General features: G+C 40.9%; 2 protein-coding genes across 3 annotated transcripts; both read left to right on the top strand.

Annotated features, from left to right (window-relative positions):
• The first annotated feature begins 144 nt into the window (after positions 1-144).
• rps15 (ribosomal protein S15) lies at positions 145-2381 on the top strand. Its single transcript, XM_026313558.1, is given in 5 exon segments — positions 145-201; positions 204-224; positions 636-721; positions 1223-1457; positions 2222-2381. Coding segments are annotated over 5 exon segments (513 nt in total). The 3' UTR covers positions 2336-2381.
• Positions 2382-2936: 555 nt separating this feature from the next.
• Positions 2937-15730, top strand: LOC113134057 (dipeptidyl peptidase 9). 2 transcript variants are annotated; one of them, XM_026313265.1, is made up of 21 exons: positions 2937-3069; positions 4217-4307; positions 4414-4652; positions 4880-4992; positions 5444-5617; positions 6136-6304; positions 6644-6754; positions 6865-6993; positions 7096-7157; positions 7238-7338; positions 7559-7736; positions 7873-8032; positions 8155-8234; positions 10418-10570; positions 11170-11305; positions 12278-12423; positions 12553-12699; positions 12833-12985; positions 13427-13569; positions 14290-14401; positions 14615-15730. In XM_026313265.1, exons 2-21 carry the CDS (start codon positions 4252-4254, stop codon positions 14705-14707), a joined length of 2655 nt encoding a protein of 884 aa, XP_026169050.1. In that variant the 5' UTR covers positions 2937-3069; positions 4217-4251; the 3' UTR covers positions 14708-15730. The 2 variants fall into 2 exon arrangements, with proteins under 2 accessions (XP_026169050.1, XP_026169049.1); XM_026313264.1 differs by having other exon boundaries at positions 6133-6304.
• Positions 15731-16038: the final 308 nt, after the last annotated feature.

The following is a 16038-nucleotide window of genomic DNA, read 5'->3' as shown; positions in this document are numbered from 1 at the left end:
GCAACCACACACTTGTTCTGTTTACTTTTCCCTCTGTACCTGTGTAAACAACAGACCCGATGATGAAAACAGGACTCGACACTGGTCACACCTGAGTTATTGTGTAACTGCGCCCCCTGCTGTTCAGCCTGAACACAGCACCGGATGTTTCCCTTAAGTCGCGCGATATTAGACCTCGCGAGAGTTCGAGGCGTTCTTTTCTCCCCGGAACATCAGGCAAGATGGTAGGTGGACAACTGATCGCGAACCTTGACAAAATGTAATCTACACGCATCTGAGCTCTGTAGTAACCGAGTCTGGCAGCTGGTTATATAGTTCGAGAGTGACACACATTCACTGGCCGCTCAGTAGGAAATCGTCGTTCAGAATGCAAGATAAACCTACATTTCTAAGCTTTGAATTAACCTGAGCTATGGCCCTCTGTGGCTAAGCTAACCCGGTGGTTCAGCATTGTATCAGTGGAGAAATGTGCCAGGTCTTTGTAATGTTACTGCACTTCCTCTTCGGGAATACATAAACTGTCCTGTGGATGTGTAGCGGTGGCATTGAGCACAGGTGTGGTTTGAGTGCGTTGTAATGTAAATGTTAACAGTGTAAGCTACACACTGACCGGGAATGACGCCTCTCTCCTACAGGCGGATACTGAAATCAAGAAGAAGCGCACCTTCAGGAAGTTCACCTACAGAGGTGTGGACCTGGACCAGCTTCTGGACATGTCCTAGTGAGTGACATTATTGAGGTTGGACAGCTTAGTGGCTGACTGTGCTGCAGATACACGGGATGGGAGCTGTGAAAGTTGAGACGCTTCAGCTGGAAGTGTTGACATCTTTTAAGTGTGATTTTTGGAGCACAAGAAGCCGTATTGTCATTATTCTCATTTTCAAGCTGTTTAAACTCATACTTCTTCAAGCCTGTGTGGTGTCTTCCAATCACGGTGCACGTAATAACTTGTATGCTTTCAGAGTTGATCTTAAGGTTGCAGATTTTTCTAGTCTACTGAAGACTGCACTGCAGCAGGAAATGCTTTGCTAAATTTGATCAGGATTTCATCAAAGCGAGTAGAACGTGTTTACAAAATATATTTGTATGAGTGCAGCTTTTTACTGTAAAATGAATCAAATAAATTGTGACCCTTGCCTATTTGACATTTGACAAACAGCTTAAATGTTATTTGAGATTATCGGTGGCTTCACTGACTCCTCTGTCACCTCTCCTTCTGTAGTGAGCAGCTGATGCAGCTGTACTGCGCTCGTCAGAGGAGGAGGCTGAACCGTGGCCTGCGCCGCAAGCAGCAGTCCCTCCTGAAGCGCCTGCGTAAGGCAAAGAAAGAGGCTCCCCCCATGGAGAAACCAGAGGTGGTGAAGACCCATCTGAGGGACATGATCATCCTGCCTGAGATGGTTGGGTCCATGGTTGGAGTGTACAATGGAAAGACTTTCAACCAGGTTGAAATCAAGGTGAGATGCTGTTAAGTAGTAGGGAGAGTATATGTTGTACAAAGGTCTTGCTTTCATCTGGCAACAGACATTATCATTTAATTATTGTTTAATTGTTCAAGTATTAGGCACATGGGTAAATCTTTTTCTTCCTCTCTGGACTGCATCATTATGGAGACAATTCAAGTGTTGTCATGGTTACAACAGTGCCATTGTAGAAATGTGGCTGAGGGGATGCTGCATATGACTACATTAGAAATAAAGATAATTCTATTACTATTAGAAAACGTATACACTGGTATCATATAGCTCCGTTGATGCACAACTATTGATCTGAATTCTGTTTGAATATTATCATGGGCAGAACATAAGTTATTTCTCAGTGTCTTGAGCATGTATTTCAAATTTGATCATAAATTCTGAGCCATTGATTTCAATGAACAAAGTCACATTTGTGTACAACAGCCCACTTCATTAACCAATGTATGCAGCACCACCCATAATTTGTTAGAAATGCATTATGCTGCATACAAGAGCAGGTATTCTAAAAAAGCTAGTTTTGGCAACTTCTAAAACACAGTGACTCAAAGTCCTCCTGGCTTCTAACTCTACAATACAATAGGATGTATAATAAAATAAAGTATAATAGGATGGTCCCTTGTGACTTTCACATTTCATTTTTCTTGAAATACCAAGTTTCAAGTAAAATTGTGGCTACCATCTCCTGCTTTACTGTTACAAACTAATGTACTTGACTCCAACTTGTCTGTTTTTCCTCTCCCCAGCCCGAGATGTGTGGCCACTACCTGGGCGAGTTCTCCATCACCTACAAGCCAGTGAAGCACGGTCGGCCCGGTATTGGAGCTACACACTCTTCTCGTTTCATCCCTCTGAAGTAGAGTGGTTGTATTCTTTGTATAAATAAAAAAAAATGGGTGCTCCACACAAGTTGTCTTGATTTGCTTTTTCCTATACAATGACTCAAAATGAGGATGAATTGGGTAAGGTTTAACCTTTAAGGATCAACTATAGGGGTGGCTTCAAGATGGTCGACAGAATCCAGTGTTGTGCTTTGTTGGTGAGTTGGTTGTGATCACTACAGGGAAAATTGGAGGACTTTTATTTTGTAAATGTAGTTTTCATTTTTGCTTTAAGTGGCACTAACCAACTCTGGAAAAATAAGTTTCTTTGTAGACAAGTGTGGTAGAGATCTGAAGCCTTAGAAATTAGGGCTTCGTTTAGATAATACTGTGAATACGTGTTAGTTTGGGTTTCATTACTACTTTACAGATAATGAGTGTTCAGGTTTTTGCTGACGGTTAATCTGTCTTAAAATATCAAGCATATCTAACAGAAGATGGTGCAAACTGGTACACAGCACAAAGCAGGGCATAGCTAAAAGAAAGGCAAGTATGGGATAGACTGACCACCACCACAGCGGTTGTGCGACACTGAAAAAGTACCGGTGGTGTTTCCATCAGAGGTAGGGTTCCCCCTCTCCCATCTGAGCCAGCTACATTTTGTGTGTGGCCACTGTGGGCCATGGATACAACCTTTAGCGGCGGCAAAGCCTGTTTATCGATACCAAGCTAATACAGTCTACATCCTGGTTAAAGAAACAGTGGCCAGACTGGTAAGTGTTTTCTTAAATTTGAGCTTGTTTCACAGGGACGGTCGTCTAAGCGTTTGTTTTTTTTCACACAGGAAAATTGCAGCGACTAGCTAGGGCTAGCGTTAGCTGTGTGAGCTAACGCTAGCTGTGTGAGCTAACCTTAGGTTAACGGTAGCCAGCTGTCATGTCAAACGGAGCTAAGCAGGATTTATTTGACATAGATACGGTCTGATACTTGTCATTTTACACACAATTTACTGCCTCACCACTCACTGCCAGCTCTAACATTAGTCCCATTCAAAACGTGAACCCAAATGAATTTGCCGGTGTTTTCCTAGTGTGACTAAATAGTTGACGCCGGAGAACAAAGATCTGTTGTAGGCTAACTAGCTAACTGTTAACGGTACCGGCATTTTACTCTTTCAGCTGACTTGTTCCCTGGCCTTTAATTTATCAGGCAGACATCCTAGCCAAATGACGTTAGCATTATAGGGTAATTATTTTCATTTTAGCACGTTTAGCTTACATAATAACACAGACACTGCTTTAAGTTAAAGTGTAATGTGCTGTGCAGAACACAGCTGGTAATATTGGTGCCTTTCCTCTTGTACAGGAGCTAAATATTCAGCTGCACTTTATGGGACCTCTGCATTCATAAGTGCGCTTCCAACAGCTTTATCTATGATACCAGTAATAGTTGAAATGGCCCTTTAGGTTACACCATATACCGATTGATGTATTTGATGTGAGCTGCCTCCCACATGGTCCTAGCACTAACTTTAGAAAGGCTCTGAAGCTGGTAAGACTATATGATTTTCCCTTTGCTTCATACTAATCTCATACTCAGATTATAAAGGAAGGAATGTGGGGTATTCCCTAAACCGTGTACATTAGATGCAGCAGAGTTGGATACATAGCAGTGGTTTCTTAGGTATAACAGAAATTATGATCTTAAGGCCATTTCGATCACTTTTTGTAGTCTGATGACAGATCTAACGGAACATAATGTGAAATGTGTTCTTCCCCCAACACTTCTATTGTATGAGCATACACACCGGAGCTGTTATTGTGAGAGTTTTTTTTCTACCATTTGTAATCATATTTTTTAACCCCTTTTTAGGTACTTTTTAGGATATTTTATTGATGAATCTTTCAACTTTGTTCACAGGTTACAGAATTGGAGTGAGGCTTGTTGACCGGTGAATGCATAGAGTCAAGAAGGTCAAACTTTGTGACAATAAAGAGGGTATCTGGAAAAGGTACAGTATGATAACAGTCAGGTTTAACATGTTTTTAAGCAGTTCGTTTACAGGAATGCACAAGTGAATGCATGTCTGGGTGTCTTTATTTCCTGTCACTATCCAGCTGCGTGACAGTGAGCATGACGGCTGTGGACGGTCTTGCGGACAGCACAGAGGTAGTAGAGATGGAGGATGTCCCATGTCAGTTCTTTGTGGAGAAACACTCTTGGGAGGGCCTCCGTGACATCATTCACTGTAGCAGAAAGTATTCTGGTATGATTGCCAACAAGGCCCCCCATGACTTCCAGTTTGTGCAGAAGAAGGATGAGAATGGACCCCACTCCCACCGGTTGTACTACCTCGGTAAAGCACAAAATCCCCTGTGTCAATGTAGGACTTGTATATTTGCATACTGCTTCCTTGTGCTTCTTTCACCTGACTTCAGTCTGACATCCTGCTTGAGGCAGGAGAATATGATTGCCACATGACATTACAATAATCACTGTGTTAAATTTCCCCTTTTCCACTCAGCACAAGCCTTTTTGTTGGTTGTTTAAGTTGCCTTTGTTTCTTTTTTATGTACTAACCAGGAATGCCTTATGGAAGCAGAGAGAACTCATTGCTCTACTCAGAAATCCCTAAGAAGATCCGAAAAGAGGCCCTGTTAGTGTTGTCATGGAAGCAAATGCTAGATCACTTTCAGGTGAACTTCCCCTCCCTTCCTATTGTTGCAGTGTCAGTATCAAACAGCACAGGGTCAAGTGTCTCACGAGTGGGTGTAATAAAGCAATTCCATTTGATCATTTGTTATTCTATACCTTTTGTTAGTGTTATTTTCAAGTAGGTTTCACTTGTGATAAGAAGCCCCTGAAGGTGAGGCAATATTGATTTTTAGCACCTGGAATATACTCAGAAACTTGTAAGATTAGGAAACTTATATGAGCTAGGAGAGGAATATTAGGACTCCATAATTGTTATACAGTTATTTGACCTGACTTGGGATGGGTCAGTTAAATGTGATTATGTCATATGTGTTTTACAGTAATGGTATTGTATATATTTGCACACTAAAACTTATAAACTTGTAATTAAAATATATTTTCAATTTCTTCTAATACTGCACATCTAAGTTGAATTCCTGTTTGTTCTCTCAGGCTACACCACACCAGGGCGCCTACTCCCGGGAAGAGGAGTTGCTGAGAGAGCGTAAACGTTTGGGAGCATTTGGTATCACTTCCTATGACTACCATCCTCAGACAGGCATGTTTCTCTTCCAGGCCAGCAATAGTCTGTTCTACTGTCAAGATGGAGGAAACAATGGCTTCATCGTGAGTACACTGCTGGCTTTTCTTCAACTTCAGATCTCACACTTCACACTGGCACTGTGGCGTTGGAGTATGTGTGATGAATACACGTGTTTGTGTTTTAAATGAAATAGCTAGCATCCATTCAAGTCGAAGAAGTATATCAAAAAGCATGTGTTAGGTAGGCCTACTTGACGTGACAACCTTTACCTTGACATTAATTTTCTGTTTGCTGCTGAGTAAATACACAATGTTTCCATACTGCAAATGGTTTCATTTGCAGGGTAGTGTAATTCATTTGTTTGGCATCAGTAGCAGTAACTTATATTTGAACTAACAGAACTATTATTTCAAAAAATCTGGAGTCATTTCTTGAGGACCACATTGAGTTTGAAGATGTCTTTAAGAATTAGTGTAGCCATTCATGTTTGTTAAACTGCGTTTAAGACAGCGCTTCCATCAATCATCTCCCTCCCTCATCTGCACCCAAGTGTCCAGTTGCTGCTTTTGCATGACTTAGACTGTATTTTTGGTTTTAGCAGTCTGCTCCTGTAAAGCCTGTGGATATCAAGACCCAGTGTTCAGGGACCCGTATGGACCCGAAAATCTGCCCTGGAGACCCTGACTTCATTGCCTTCATCAACAACAATGACCTGTGGATAGCCAATATTAAGACAGGCGAGGAAAGGAAACTCACTTACTGCCACAAAGGTATGATGGATTTTAAGGCTTCATTTGAGCTGTTTGAGCAAGAAATAAAATGCCATGTGTTAAGCAGGGTTGCATGTGCTGTATTTAATACCTTGTTGTCACTGTAGAGCAGTAAATTGGTGAACAGCTGGCTTCAACTGCTACTTGATGATTGGATTTTCATTACATTTCAACCTAGATACAAGCAAAGATCCTTAAGACGCCATATTTGTTCATGTCTTTAAAGTTGTATGTGTACACTAGTAAATCATGTATATTTTTACTACTATACCAGTAACATTACATTTTTTTTTTCCTCGTGTATTTTTAATGAACAATTTTTTTAAAAATTGCTTTCAGGCATGGATAACGTAAAGGAGGACCCCAAGTCTGCTGGTGTAGCAACGTTTGTCATTCAGGAAGAGTTTGATCGTTTCACGGGGTACTGGTGGAGTCCCTCAGCAGTGGAAGGTCAGCCATTAGTAGCTTAAAAATCAAGTCATTCATGTCCTCTAGGAATATCATGTGTGTACATACACTGTGTTCTGTATGCACTCACATTAATTAGTTTTCTCTGTCAGACCCTAGTGGAGGTAAGACAGTGTACCTTCTGTATGAAGAGGTGGATGAGACCGAAGTAGAGATTATTCATGTTCCATCTCCGGCACTAGAGGAGCGGAAAGCAGATGCATACAGATATCCTCGTACAGGTTGGTTCAGATTTGTACATTGCACACAAACAGGTTTAGAGCAGAAAATTGGTGTATTGACCATTTCTGTAATTTCTATTTTCTTAATGTCTTTATTTACAGGTAGCAAAAACCCACAAGCTACTCTTAAACTGGCAGAGATTAAGACAGATCATCAAGGAAGAGTGAGTCTCTCATTATCTTTCTTTCAGCTTCATCATAATAATTAGATAATTAATGTGTGTACGGTTGTTGTACTTAACAGATTGTCAGCACGCAAGATAAAGAACTGGTCATCCCCTTCACTTCCTTGTTTCCTGGAACAGAATACATTGCCAGAGCAGGGTGGACAAGTGATGGCAAATAGTGAGTGTTATAGTCAAAACTTAGACTCTGCTGGCACAATGATGCCATTCTTTGTGTCATTCTTATTCAGAGGAAGATACATCCTGCAATAATAGTGATCCATGTGAACACACAATGTTCTCTTTAGTATTAACAGGAAAGATCCCTAGTTTTAGGATTTCTTTAGTACAGTCAACCAGCCTTATAGTATGAAACTTTTTTCTGCCTTGTCTCCCTCTAGTGGCTGGGCAGTGCTGCTGGACCGCAGTCAGAGGAAACTACAGCTGGTCCTACTGCCTCCAGCGCTCTTCATCCCTGTCACAGATGATCCAGCTCTGAGGCAGGAGAGTCTAGAAGCTGTGCCCAGTGACACACAGCCATACATAATCTATGAAGAAACCACCGATGTCTGGATAAATGTAAGTCTTTTCGCGTGCCTCATTGTTTGTTTGCCTTTATCTTAAAACTCATTTCTGTCCTATTTGTAATAAACTAATTTTCATGGTTTTACATGTTTTTCTCCTTAAAGTATTAACTGTTGTTTGCTTTTTGCAGGTCAATGATATATTCTACCCTTTTATTCAAACGACAGAAGATGAGTTTACATTCATTTGGGTAAATGAGTCTAAAACGGGTTTCAGCCATCTCTATAAAATTACATCCCTGCTGCAACCAGGCTGCTACCACTGGACAGAGGGCTACCAACATGGAGACGGTAAGAGACTATGCGTTTATTTGAAACAATCCTGTCAAATAATCACATCTGAACTCCTCTGTCAGGTTTTGTGTGAGAGTTATGTCAGTGAGCATGATGGTTCTGTTATCTTTCTTCTGCAGGAGATTTCAAATGTGTAATCAAGGAAGAGGTTCCATTGACCAGTGGTGAATGGGAAGTGCTGGCAAGACATGGTTCCAAGGTTGGATATATTCCGTGCTGGCTCTAAAAATTCTTCCCTATACATGTAGTGTATATAGTGTGGCTAGAAAGTACATGAAGTCAGGCGGCAGTCGTGGACTAATGGATAGAGACTTGTAACCCGAAAGTTGCGGGTTCGAGTCTCAGGATTGTCGGTGGGGCGGAGTGAATAGCCAGCGCTCTCTCTACCTCCAATACCGAGGTGAGACCCTTGAGCGAGGCACTGAACCCCGCAACTGCTCCCCAGGCGCTGCAGCAATGCCCACTGCTCCGGGTGTGTGTGTGTTCACTGCATTAGGCTAATAAGGGTGAATAACTTCATTTCAGCACAAAGCTGTATCAGCTGAAATGAAATCAATTATCAGTGAAATGAAACACACTTGCTGATTCTCAGCTTGTAGTAATCTATATATGTATATGTACAGTGGGTACGGAAAGTATTCAGACCCCTTTAAATTTTTCACTCTTTGTGTCATTGCAGCCATTTGCCAAAAATCAAAAAAGTTAATTTTATTTCTCATTAATGTACACTCAGCATCCCATCTTGACAGAAAAAAACAGAAATGTAGAAATTTTTGCAAATTTATTAAAAAAGAAAAACTGAAATATCACATGGTCATAAGTATTCAGACCCTGTGCTCAGTATTGAGTAGAAGCACCCTTTTGAGCTAGTACAGCCATGAGTCTTCTTGGGAATGATGCAACAAGTTTTTCACACCTGGATTTGGGGATCCTCTGCCATTCTTCCTTGCAGATCCTCTCCAGTTCTGTCAGGTTGGATGGTGAACGTTGGTGGACAGCCATTTTCAGGTCTCTCCAGAGATGCTCAATTGGGTTTAGGTCAGGGCTCTGGCTGGGCCAGTCAAGAACGGTCACAGAGTTGTTCCGAAGCCACTCCTTTGTTATTTTAGCTGTGTGCTTAGGGTCATTGTCCTGTTGAAAGGTGAACCTTCGGCCCAGTCTGAGGTCCTGAGCACTCTGGAAGAGGTTTTCTTCCAGGATATCTCTGTACTTGGCCGCATTCATCTTTCCTTCAATTGCAACCAGTTGTCCTGTCCCTGCAGCTGAAAAACACCCCCACAACATGATGCTCCCACCACCATGTTTCACTGTAGGGATTGTATTGGGCAGGTGATGAGCAGTGCCTGGTTTTCTCCACACATACCGCTTAGAATTAACGCCAAAAAGTTCAATCTTGGTCTCATCAGACCAGAGAATCTTATTTCTCATAGTCTGGGAGTCCTTCATGTGTTTTTTGGCAAACTCTATGCAGGCTTTCATGTGTCTTGCACTGAGGAGATGCTTCGGTCGGGCCACTCTGCAATAAAGCCCCGACTGGTGGAGGGCTGCAGTGATAGTTGACTTTGTGGAACTTTCTCCCATCTCCCTACATCATCTCTGGAGCTCAGCCACAGTGATCTTTGGGTTCTTCTTTACCTCTCTCACCAAGGCTCTTCTCCCACGATTGCTCAGTTTGGCTGGACGGCCAGATCTAGGAAGAGTTCTGGTTGTCCCAAACTTTTTCCATTTGAGGATTATGGAGGCCACTGTGCTCTTAGGAACCTTGAGTGCTGCAGAAATTCTTTTGTAACCTTGGCCAGATCTGTGCCTTGCCACAATTCTGTCTCTGAGCTCCTTGGACAGTTTTCCTTCGACCTCATGATTCTCATTTGCTCTGACATGCACTGTGAGGTGTAAGGTCTTATATAGACAGGTGTGTGCCTTTCCTAATCAAGTCCAATCAGTTGAAGTAAACACAGCTGGACTCAAATGAAGGAGCAGAACCATCTTAAGGAGGATCAGAAGAAATGGACAGCATGTGAGTTAAATATGAGTATCACTGCAAAGGTTCTGAATACTTATGACCATGTGATATTTCAGTTTTTCTTTTTTAATAAATTTGCAAAAATTTCTACATTTCTGTTTTTTTCTGTCAAGATGGGGTGCTGAGTGTACATTAATGAGAAATAAAATGAACTTTTTTGATTTTGGCAAATGGCTGCAATGACACAAAGAGTGAAAAATTTAAAGGGGTCTGAATACTTTCCGTACCCACTGTACATATGTCACATGTATATGTCTGCTCTCCATTAATGTGTGTGTACTTGTAAGAAATCTAAATCAAAAATCTGTTTTTTTTTTATTGTCCTTTAAATCAGCTCTTTTCCCAATCTCTCTTGCTAGATCTGGGTGAATGAGGCAGCGAAGTTGGTGTACTTTCAGGGCACCAGAGACACTCCTCTGGAGCACCATCTCTATGTGGTTAGCTATGACTCACCTGGAGATGTGGTCAGACTAACCAAGCCTGGCTTTTCTCATAGCTGCTCTGTTAGTCAGGTACCCATTCTTTTGTTTGCCTGCTTTTCCAGATAAATACACCACATTTCAATAGTCCATTCATTTAAATATTCGGCCTGTTTTAACAAGCGGTGCTGCAACATAACGTTTGACCATTTTAAAGTAAATGACAGGTAACAGAAATATTTTCCTACCTTCAAGGGATTTTATATTTTAACAAATTGGTGACTCATTTTTCATTTTGAAGTGCAAATTTAAAGGCCACATTGTGGATTAGTGTGAGCAAATAGAAGATTTGGAATAGCTGTAAGCAGGTCAGAAACCACTTTACCTGCTTAAGAACAGTGGAAACTAAAGCACCTTAGAAACTTGAGGAAAGCAGTTAAACCCAGGGATTGTTTAGATAATCTGCTGTTCATGGTCTAAATGCTCTCTGGCTGTTAGGCGTCTTCTTCACTGACAGTAGCTCAGGTTGACACTTGCAGCAGGGATCATTTAAGCATGAGGTGTACCATTGCAGTTGCATCTTCTCCCAGCCCTTCTGCTTTTCATCTTTTCATTGTGTAGTTACTGTTGAAAGGCCTGTTTTTTGTACTGGTATTCATGTTTCAATATCTTTCCTTTCTCCCCCTCTGCAGAACTTTGACTTTTTTATCAGCCACTACAGTAATGTGAGTACACCTCCATGTGTTCACGTCTACAAACTGAGCCGTTCAGAAGGTGACCCACTGCATATTGTACCTGAGTTCTGGGCGAGCATGATGGAATCAACAGGTAAATGGGATCTGATGTAAACACCTGCCTACTGTAGGTTTTGATTTCTAAACAGAGGAACTTGTTTTGTCTGTGTATACAAAGATGCTCTCCAACACCAGCTGTATTCCCCCATGTAGCAATAAAGCTGCTTGTCCCAACATGAAAATGTTTGTTTTGCATAGTTAAAAAACAATGTTTTGCAGCCAAGGATCAGCCAAGAGTCATTTATGTACCAGGACCTTGTCTTATAGCATTGCCAGATAATTTAAAAAAAAAAAAAAAAGCTACTTAGGAAAATAAATGTTTTTGGTTTGTTTTTACTCTTTGATAATTTAAAAAAGTAGGTTGTTTCACTTTGTCTGCAGTTCATAATAAATTACAAACCTGAATTAATTCTGATTCAATATGCAGAGATTTAGTTTACATGTTTATCCTGGTCTGGCCAAGTGTCAGGGTTTTGCAACATGTATGGTTTTATTTTTGCAACAATAATGTTCCAAAAAAGCTGTATGGGACAGTTGAGGTCCGGTTTTGATTAAATCACGGACAGTGAGTTAATTTTGCAGTCATGTAGAGATCCTCTAGACAACCATAGCACAGATCAGATAACTTGTCTCCGCTTGTTTTTTGCTTTGATGGAAATATATGATATCACAGGGTCAAACACCCTTAGAAATACAAGAATGGTTCTACAGAGGTGTGTGGATAAATTATATACAAGTGTATATATCTGCATTGTATCAGAATTGCATATTGTGCTAATTCTGAAGTATCATAGAGCTTGCATAAGAAAATGCATGATCATGGTTTTTGAATAATAGCGGTGTAACCCTAATACTGATGTTTTTGTTATTTTTAAGATTTTTTTTAAAGACAGAATGCAGTTCACTGCACTAGTAATATATTTTTGCATGCATCAGTTTGTATTCAATATGTCCCACTGACTCTCACAGTTTTGGCACTTAACGAACACATTTCAAACTTCTTCAGGTTGCCCTGGAGATTACAGTCCACCAGAGATTTTTGACTTCCCAGGGAAGTCAGGCTTCCAGCTTTATGGGATGGTATACAAACCTCACAACCTGCAGCCCGGCAGGAAACACCCCACTGTTCTCTTTGTGTATGGAGGCCCACAGGTGTGTGGAAGTATTCAGTGTATTCTGTGTATATGATCTTACTTTATTTTTGTTTATTTGAACCCTATATTACAACAAGGGACTCTTTAGAGATTTAAGATCACATGGTATGTGTTTTTTGTTTTTTAGGTGCAGCTGGTGAACAACTCCTTCAAGGGAATGAAGTATCTCCGTCTGAACACGCTGGCCTCTCTGGGCTATGCCGTGGTTGTTATTGATGGGAGGGGTTCCTGTCAGAGGGGTCTTGAATTTGAAGGAGCACTGAAAAACAAAATGGTAAAGTAAGGGTCAGATGATTAAATAAATTATCTTGGAGCATTCATTCAAATGTGTTGGGAAAAATTACTGAATGCATTAAAGAGATGCACAGGCAGCAATTTAACATTCCAGTTTACATTTGTCTTTTCAGGGTCAGGTGGAGATCGAAGATCAGGTGGAGGGGTTGCAGTATGTGGCAGAGAAGTTTAACTTTGTGGACCTGAGCCGTGTTGCCATCCATGGCTGGTCCTATGGTGGCTTTCTTTCTCTCATGGGCCTCATCCAGCGACCCAATATCTTCAAGGTTAGGATGTCTTTTTGTCCTTTAGACCACCTTTCACCCTTAAACCGCACACTCATCTTATGTTAGTGAGCGGTCTCTGCTTCCTTTTTAGCCACAGTTTGTGTCATTGTGTTATACCCTTTAAACTTGTTTAATTCCTACAGGATAGTCTTCTCATCTCAACTTGTGATGTAGTTGCCATGTACATCCACATGGTGTCTGCCTTGGACATTTTTACAGTTGATACTAAAGGACAATGATAGCTGCAGATGCATCCCTAGATTAAAATATCTTTTTTCCCAAAATGCATTTCCAACTGTGACATAATATCAGTATCAGAGCATACTCTAGGGTTCTGGTATTTTATAATTATTTTAAATTTATAAATTATTTAACATGCTGTTATTTTAATTATTTACTCTGCATTCCTTTCTGTCTGATGACATTGTGCCTTCCTGCCAGTTGGCCATTGCAGGTGCCCCGGTGACTGTATGGATGGCCTACGACACAGGCTACACGGAGCGTTACATGGATGTGCCTGAGAACAATCAGCAGGGCTACGAGGAAGGATCTGTGGCACTGCATGTGGACAAGCTGCCCAGCGAGTTAGTACACACACCTCTTTGTGTTAATATGGGATCTGAATGTCATTTTAGCTACACTGCATGTCCTGCGTAATTACATAGATATTTGTACATGTTTTGTCATGACTGCTAGATATGTCCTATTTTTGTCAAGTATATTTGGAAGTCTGACTTCTATGCACCAAAAATGATGAGTCTGTTTTACATGTGTGTACTGTATCTTGGTCTTTGTTTCCATCCCTGACCTAAATGTGACTTCTGAACTTTGAACCTCTAAGCATAGTCAACCACTCCTGTCTCTTTGGAGTGGTAATTACTTTTAATTTTGTCATGTACATGACATGATCTAGCCAAAGTCACATGACCAAGAAAAACAATGTGTTCAGGTTTTTTTGTATGAAATTTTAAAATCTGCAGTGGTGAATTTATTATGATTTTAGGTAGCAGGCCAAATCAAGTCTTAGTGTTTAAGGACCCTAAGGGCCTGACAGATGGCATGTTGGAGCACTGCTCTTGGATGCTGAAGTCAAACTAAAGAGTTGCTCAAGCTGTACAGCTGCAGTATTCCACCTTCCTGTGAATTTCTTTGGATCACTAAAAGATTTTATTTTGTCTTTTTCAATAATGAATAAATTAGGAGTCTTTTAGAATTTATTATTGAGCAATGTGTGTCAGGAATTACACTGTATATCTCACAGTTGTATGGATTGTATTGTAACCATGAATTTCTTGTTGTCCAAGGCCCAATCGTTTGCTGATTCTCCATGGATTTCTAGATGAGAATGTGCACTTTTTCCACACCAATTTTCTAGTGTCACAGATAATCCGTGCTGGAAAGCCCTACCAGCTTCAGGTTAGCATCACCAACCTTATTCCACTCACTAACACATCTGTCTGATGTTGCAATATAAAAATCACTATTCATTACTGTGCTAAATGAACAGAATTTACATGACCTTTTTATATAAATGTCTACTGATCTGAACTCTGACTGGACTCAAAAAACCAGCAGTGAATGTTTTTGGTGTATTGGGTTAGAGTGTTTGTCTTTGTTTCAATATTTCAGGTATACCCCAACGAGCGACACAGTATTCGCTGCCCTGAATCTGGAGAGCACTACGAGATAATGCTGCTGCACTTTCTACAACAATACCTCTGAAAGAAGACAACAGGGGAGAAGTGAAGTCTAGTTTCCCCTCTGTGCTTCTTTATTCCCTCTTACTCCTTCTGCCCATTGTCACCCTCCCTGACCTCCCCACACCAAACCTGTCTCCAACTGTTCACCCTGTGCTCGAGAGACTGTCAGACACTCTGCAGCCCCACGCCGCTCTCTCCTATGAACTAGTCGTCTCACGTCTCCGCCATACTTCCTTCTTTCGCTCTCTCTCTCTGTCTTGTTTTGTTGCTCGTTTGCTCGGCCAGTCTCCTCCATGACCCCCCCTCCGTGTACAGTCTGGGGTATGGTTTATGAGCGCAGAGATTTGGTGCCTCACCCTGAAATCTGAACAAAGACAAGGACATATGGAGAATTATTTGCAGACTGTGTCACATTGACTCATTGCTCACCCATGTCCTCTTCTCTGCAACTATGATGGTTTTTGCCAAACGTTATCATGTTGTTTTCCCCCTCGTCCCACCTGTTTTTTTCACTTGAGTGTTAGAAACAGGGTTATAGTTCACGGATATGAAATGGAATCTATAAACATATTTTCAGACATGAGCTTAAACACTACATGTGAAATACAGTTTATTTCGTATATAATCAAAGACACAAGCACACTTACACAGACTTGCAATATCCACACACACACACTGTGAGTTTGTACCTTGCAGTTTGTGTAATGATGAAAAAAGGAAGAAAACCACTGTCCCCTTGTTTTAATTGTGTGTTGTTTAAAATAAATTTTTATGGATTTTATTTAATGAGTGCTGAAAAGAAGCAACTCATAGATATTTTTTGCACCATCTCTTCCTCTCATATTACATTGCTCGAGATGTCTGCTTGCCTTCTTAAAACATAATTTATAATTGCCAAAGTACCTCTTGACTCTTGATCATGCTGGTATTTTCCTTTTTTACTGCAATAAAGACAACAGGAGGGTGAGCACTGGAGTCTTACAACCGCTTTGTACCACCGGAATACAATTTGTACATGATATGAATAAATGTATGAATCAATCACGATTTCTTCTACTACAGTATTATTTAACATGTTACAGGCCATTTAAGTTATTCTCGTTGTCTGCTATGCAGCGTGCAACCAGACTAGATTCCTAGCAAATACACTCGTGTACTTTTCTGTATTAATATTCCACCCACAGCCTCAATTATACCCACACTGCATGTGCTTGTATTCACATCAGAGCTGCACCTGACCAAAACCACTACAAGAAGTTGTCGAGCACTCCAAACCTTGCAGGAGTGAAGCAGCAGATGCTGGTCATCCTGTCCTCTTCCTTTGTGGACATCCGTTTTCATGCCAACAGTTTG

This window comes from Mastacembelus armatus, chromosome 17 (assembly GCF_900324485.2).
Source record: "Mastacembelus armatus chromosome 17, fMasArm1.2, whole genome shotgun sequence".
Lineage (NCBI taxonomy): Eukaryota > Metazoa > Chordata > Actinopteri > Synbranchiformes > Mastacembelidae > Mastacembelus > Mastacembelus armatus.
This window is presented reverse-complemented; position numbering and strand designations above follow the sequence as displayed.

What these genes read in the sequence shown, in the direction of transcription:
- LOC113134057 (XM_026313264.1), top strand. Translation starts at nt 4,252, where the DNA reads ATGCATAGAGTCAAGAAGGTCAAACTTTGTGACAATAAAGAGGGTATC. An exon ending in ATACAGATATCCTCGTACAG is followed by an intron (nt 6,994 to 7,095) that starts GTTGGTTCAGAT and finishes CTTTATTTACAG; the next exon opens with GTAGCAAAAACCCACAAGCT. An exon ending in GAGCATGATGGAATCAACAG is followed by an intron (nt 11,306 to 12,277) that starts GTAAATGGGATC and finishes AAACTTCTTCAG; the next exon opens with GTTGCCCTGGAGATTACAGT.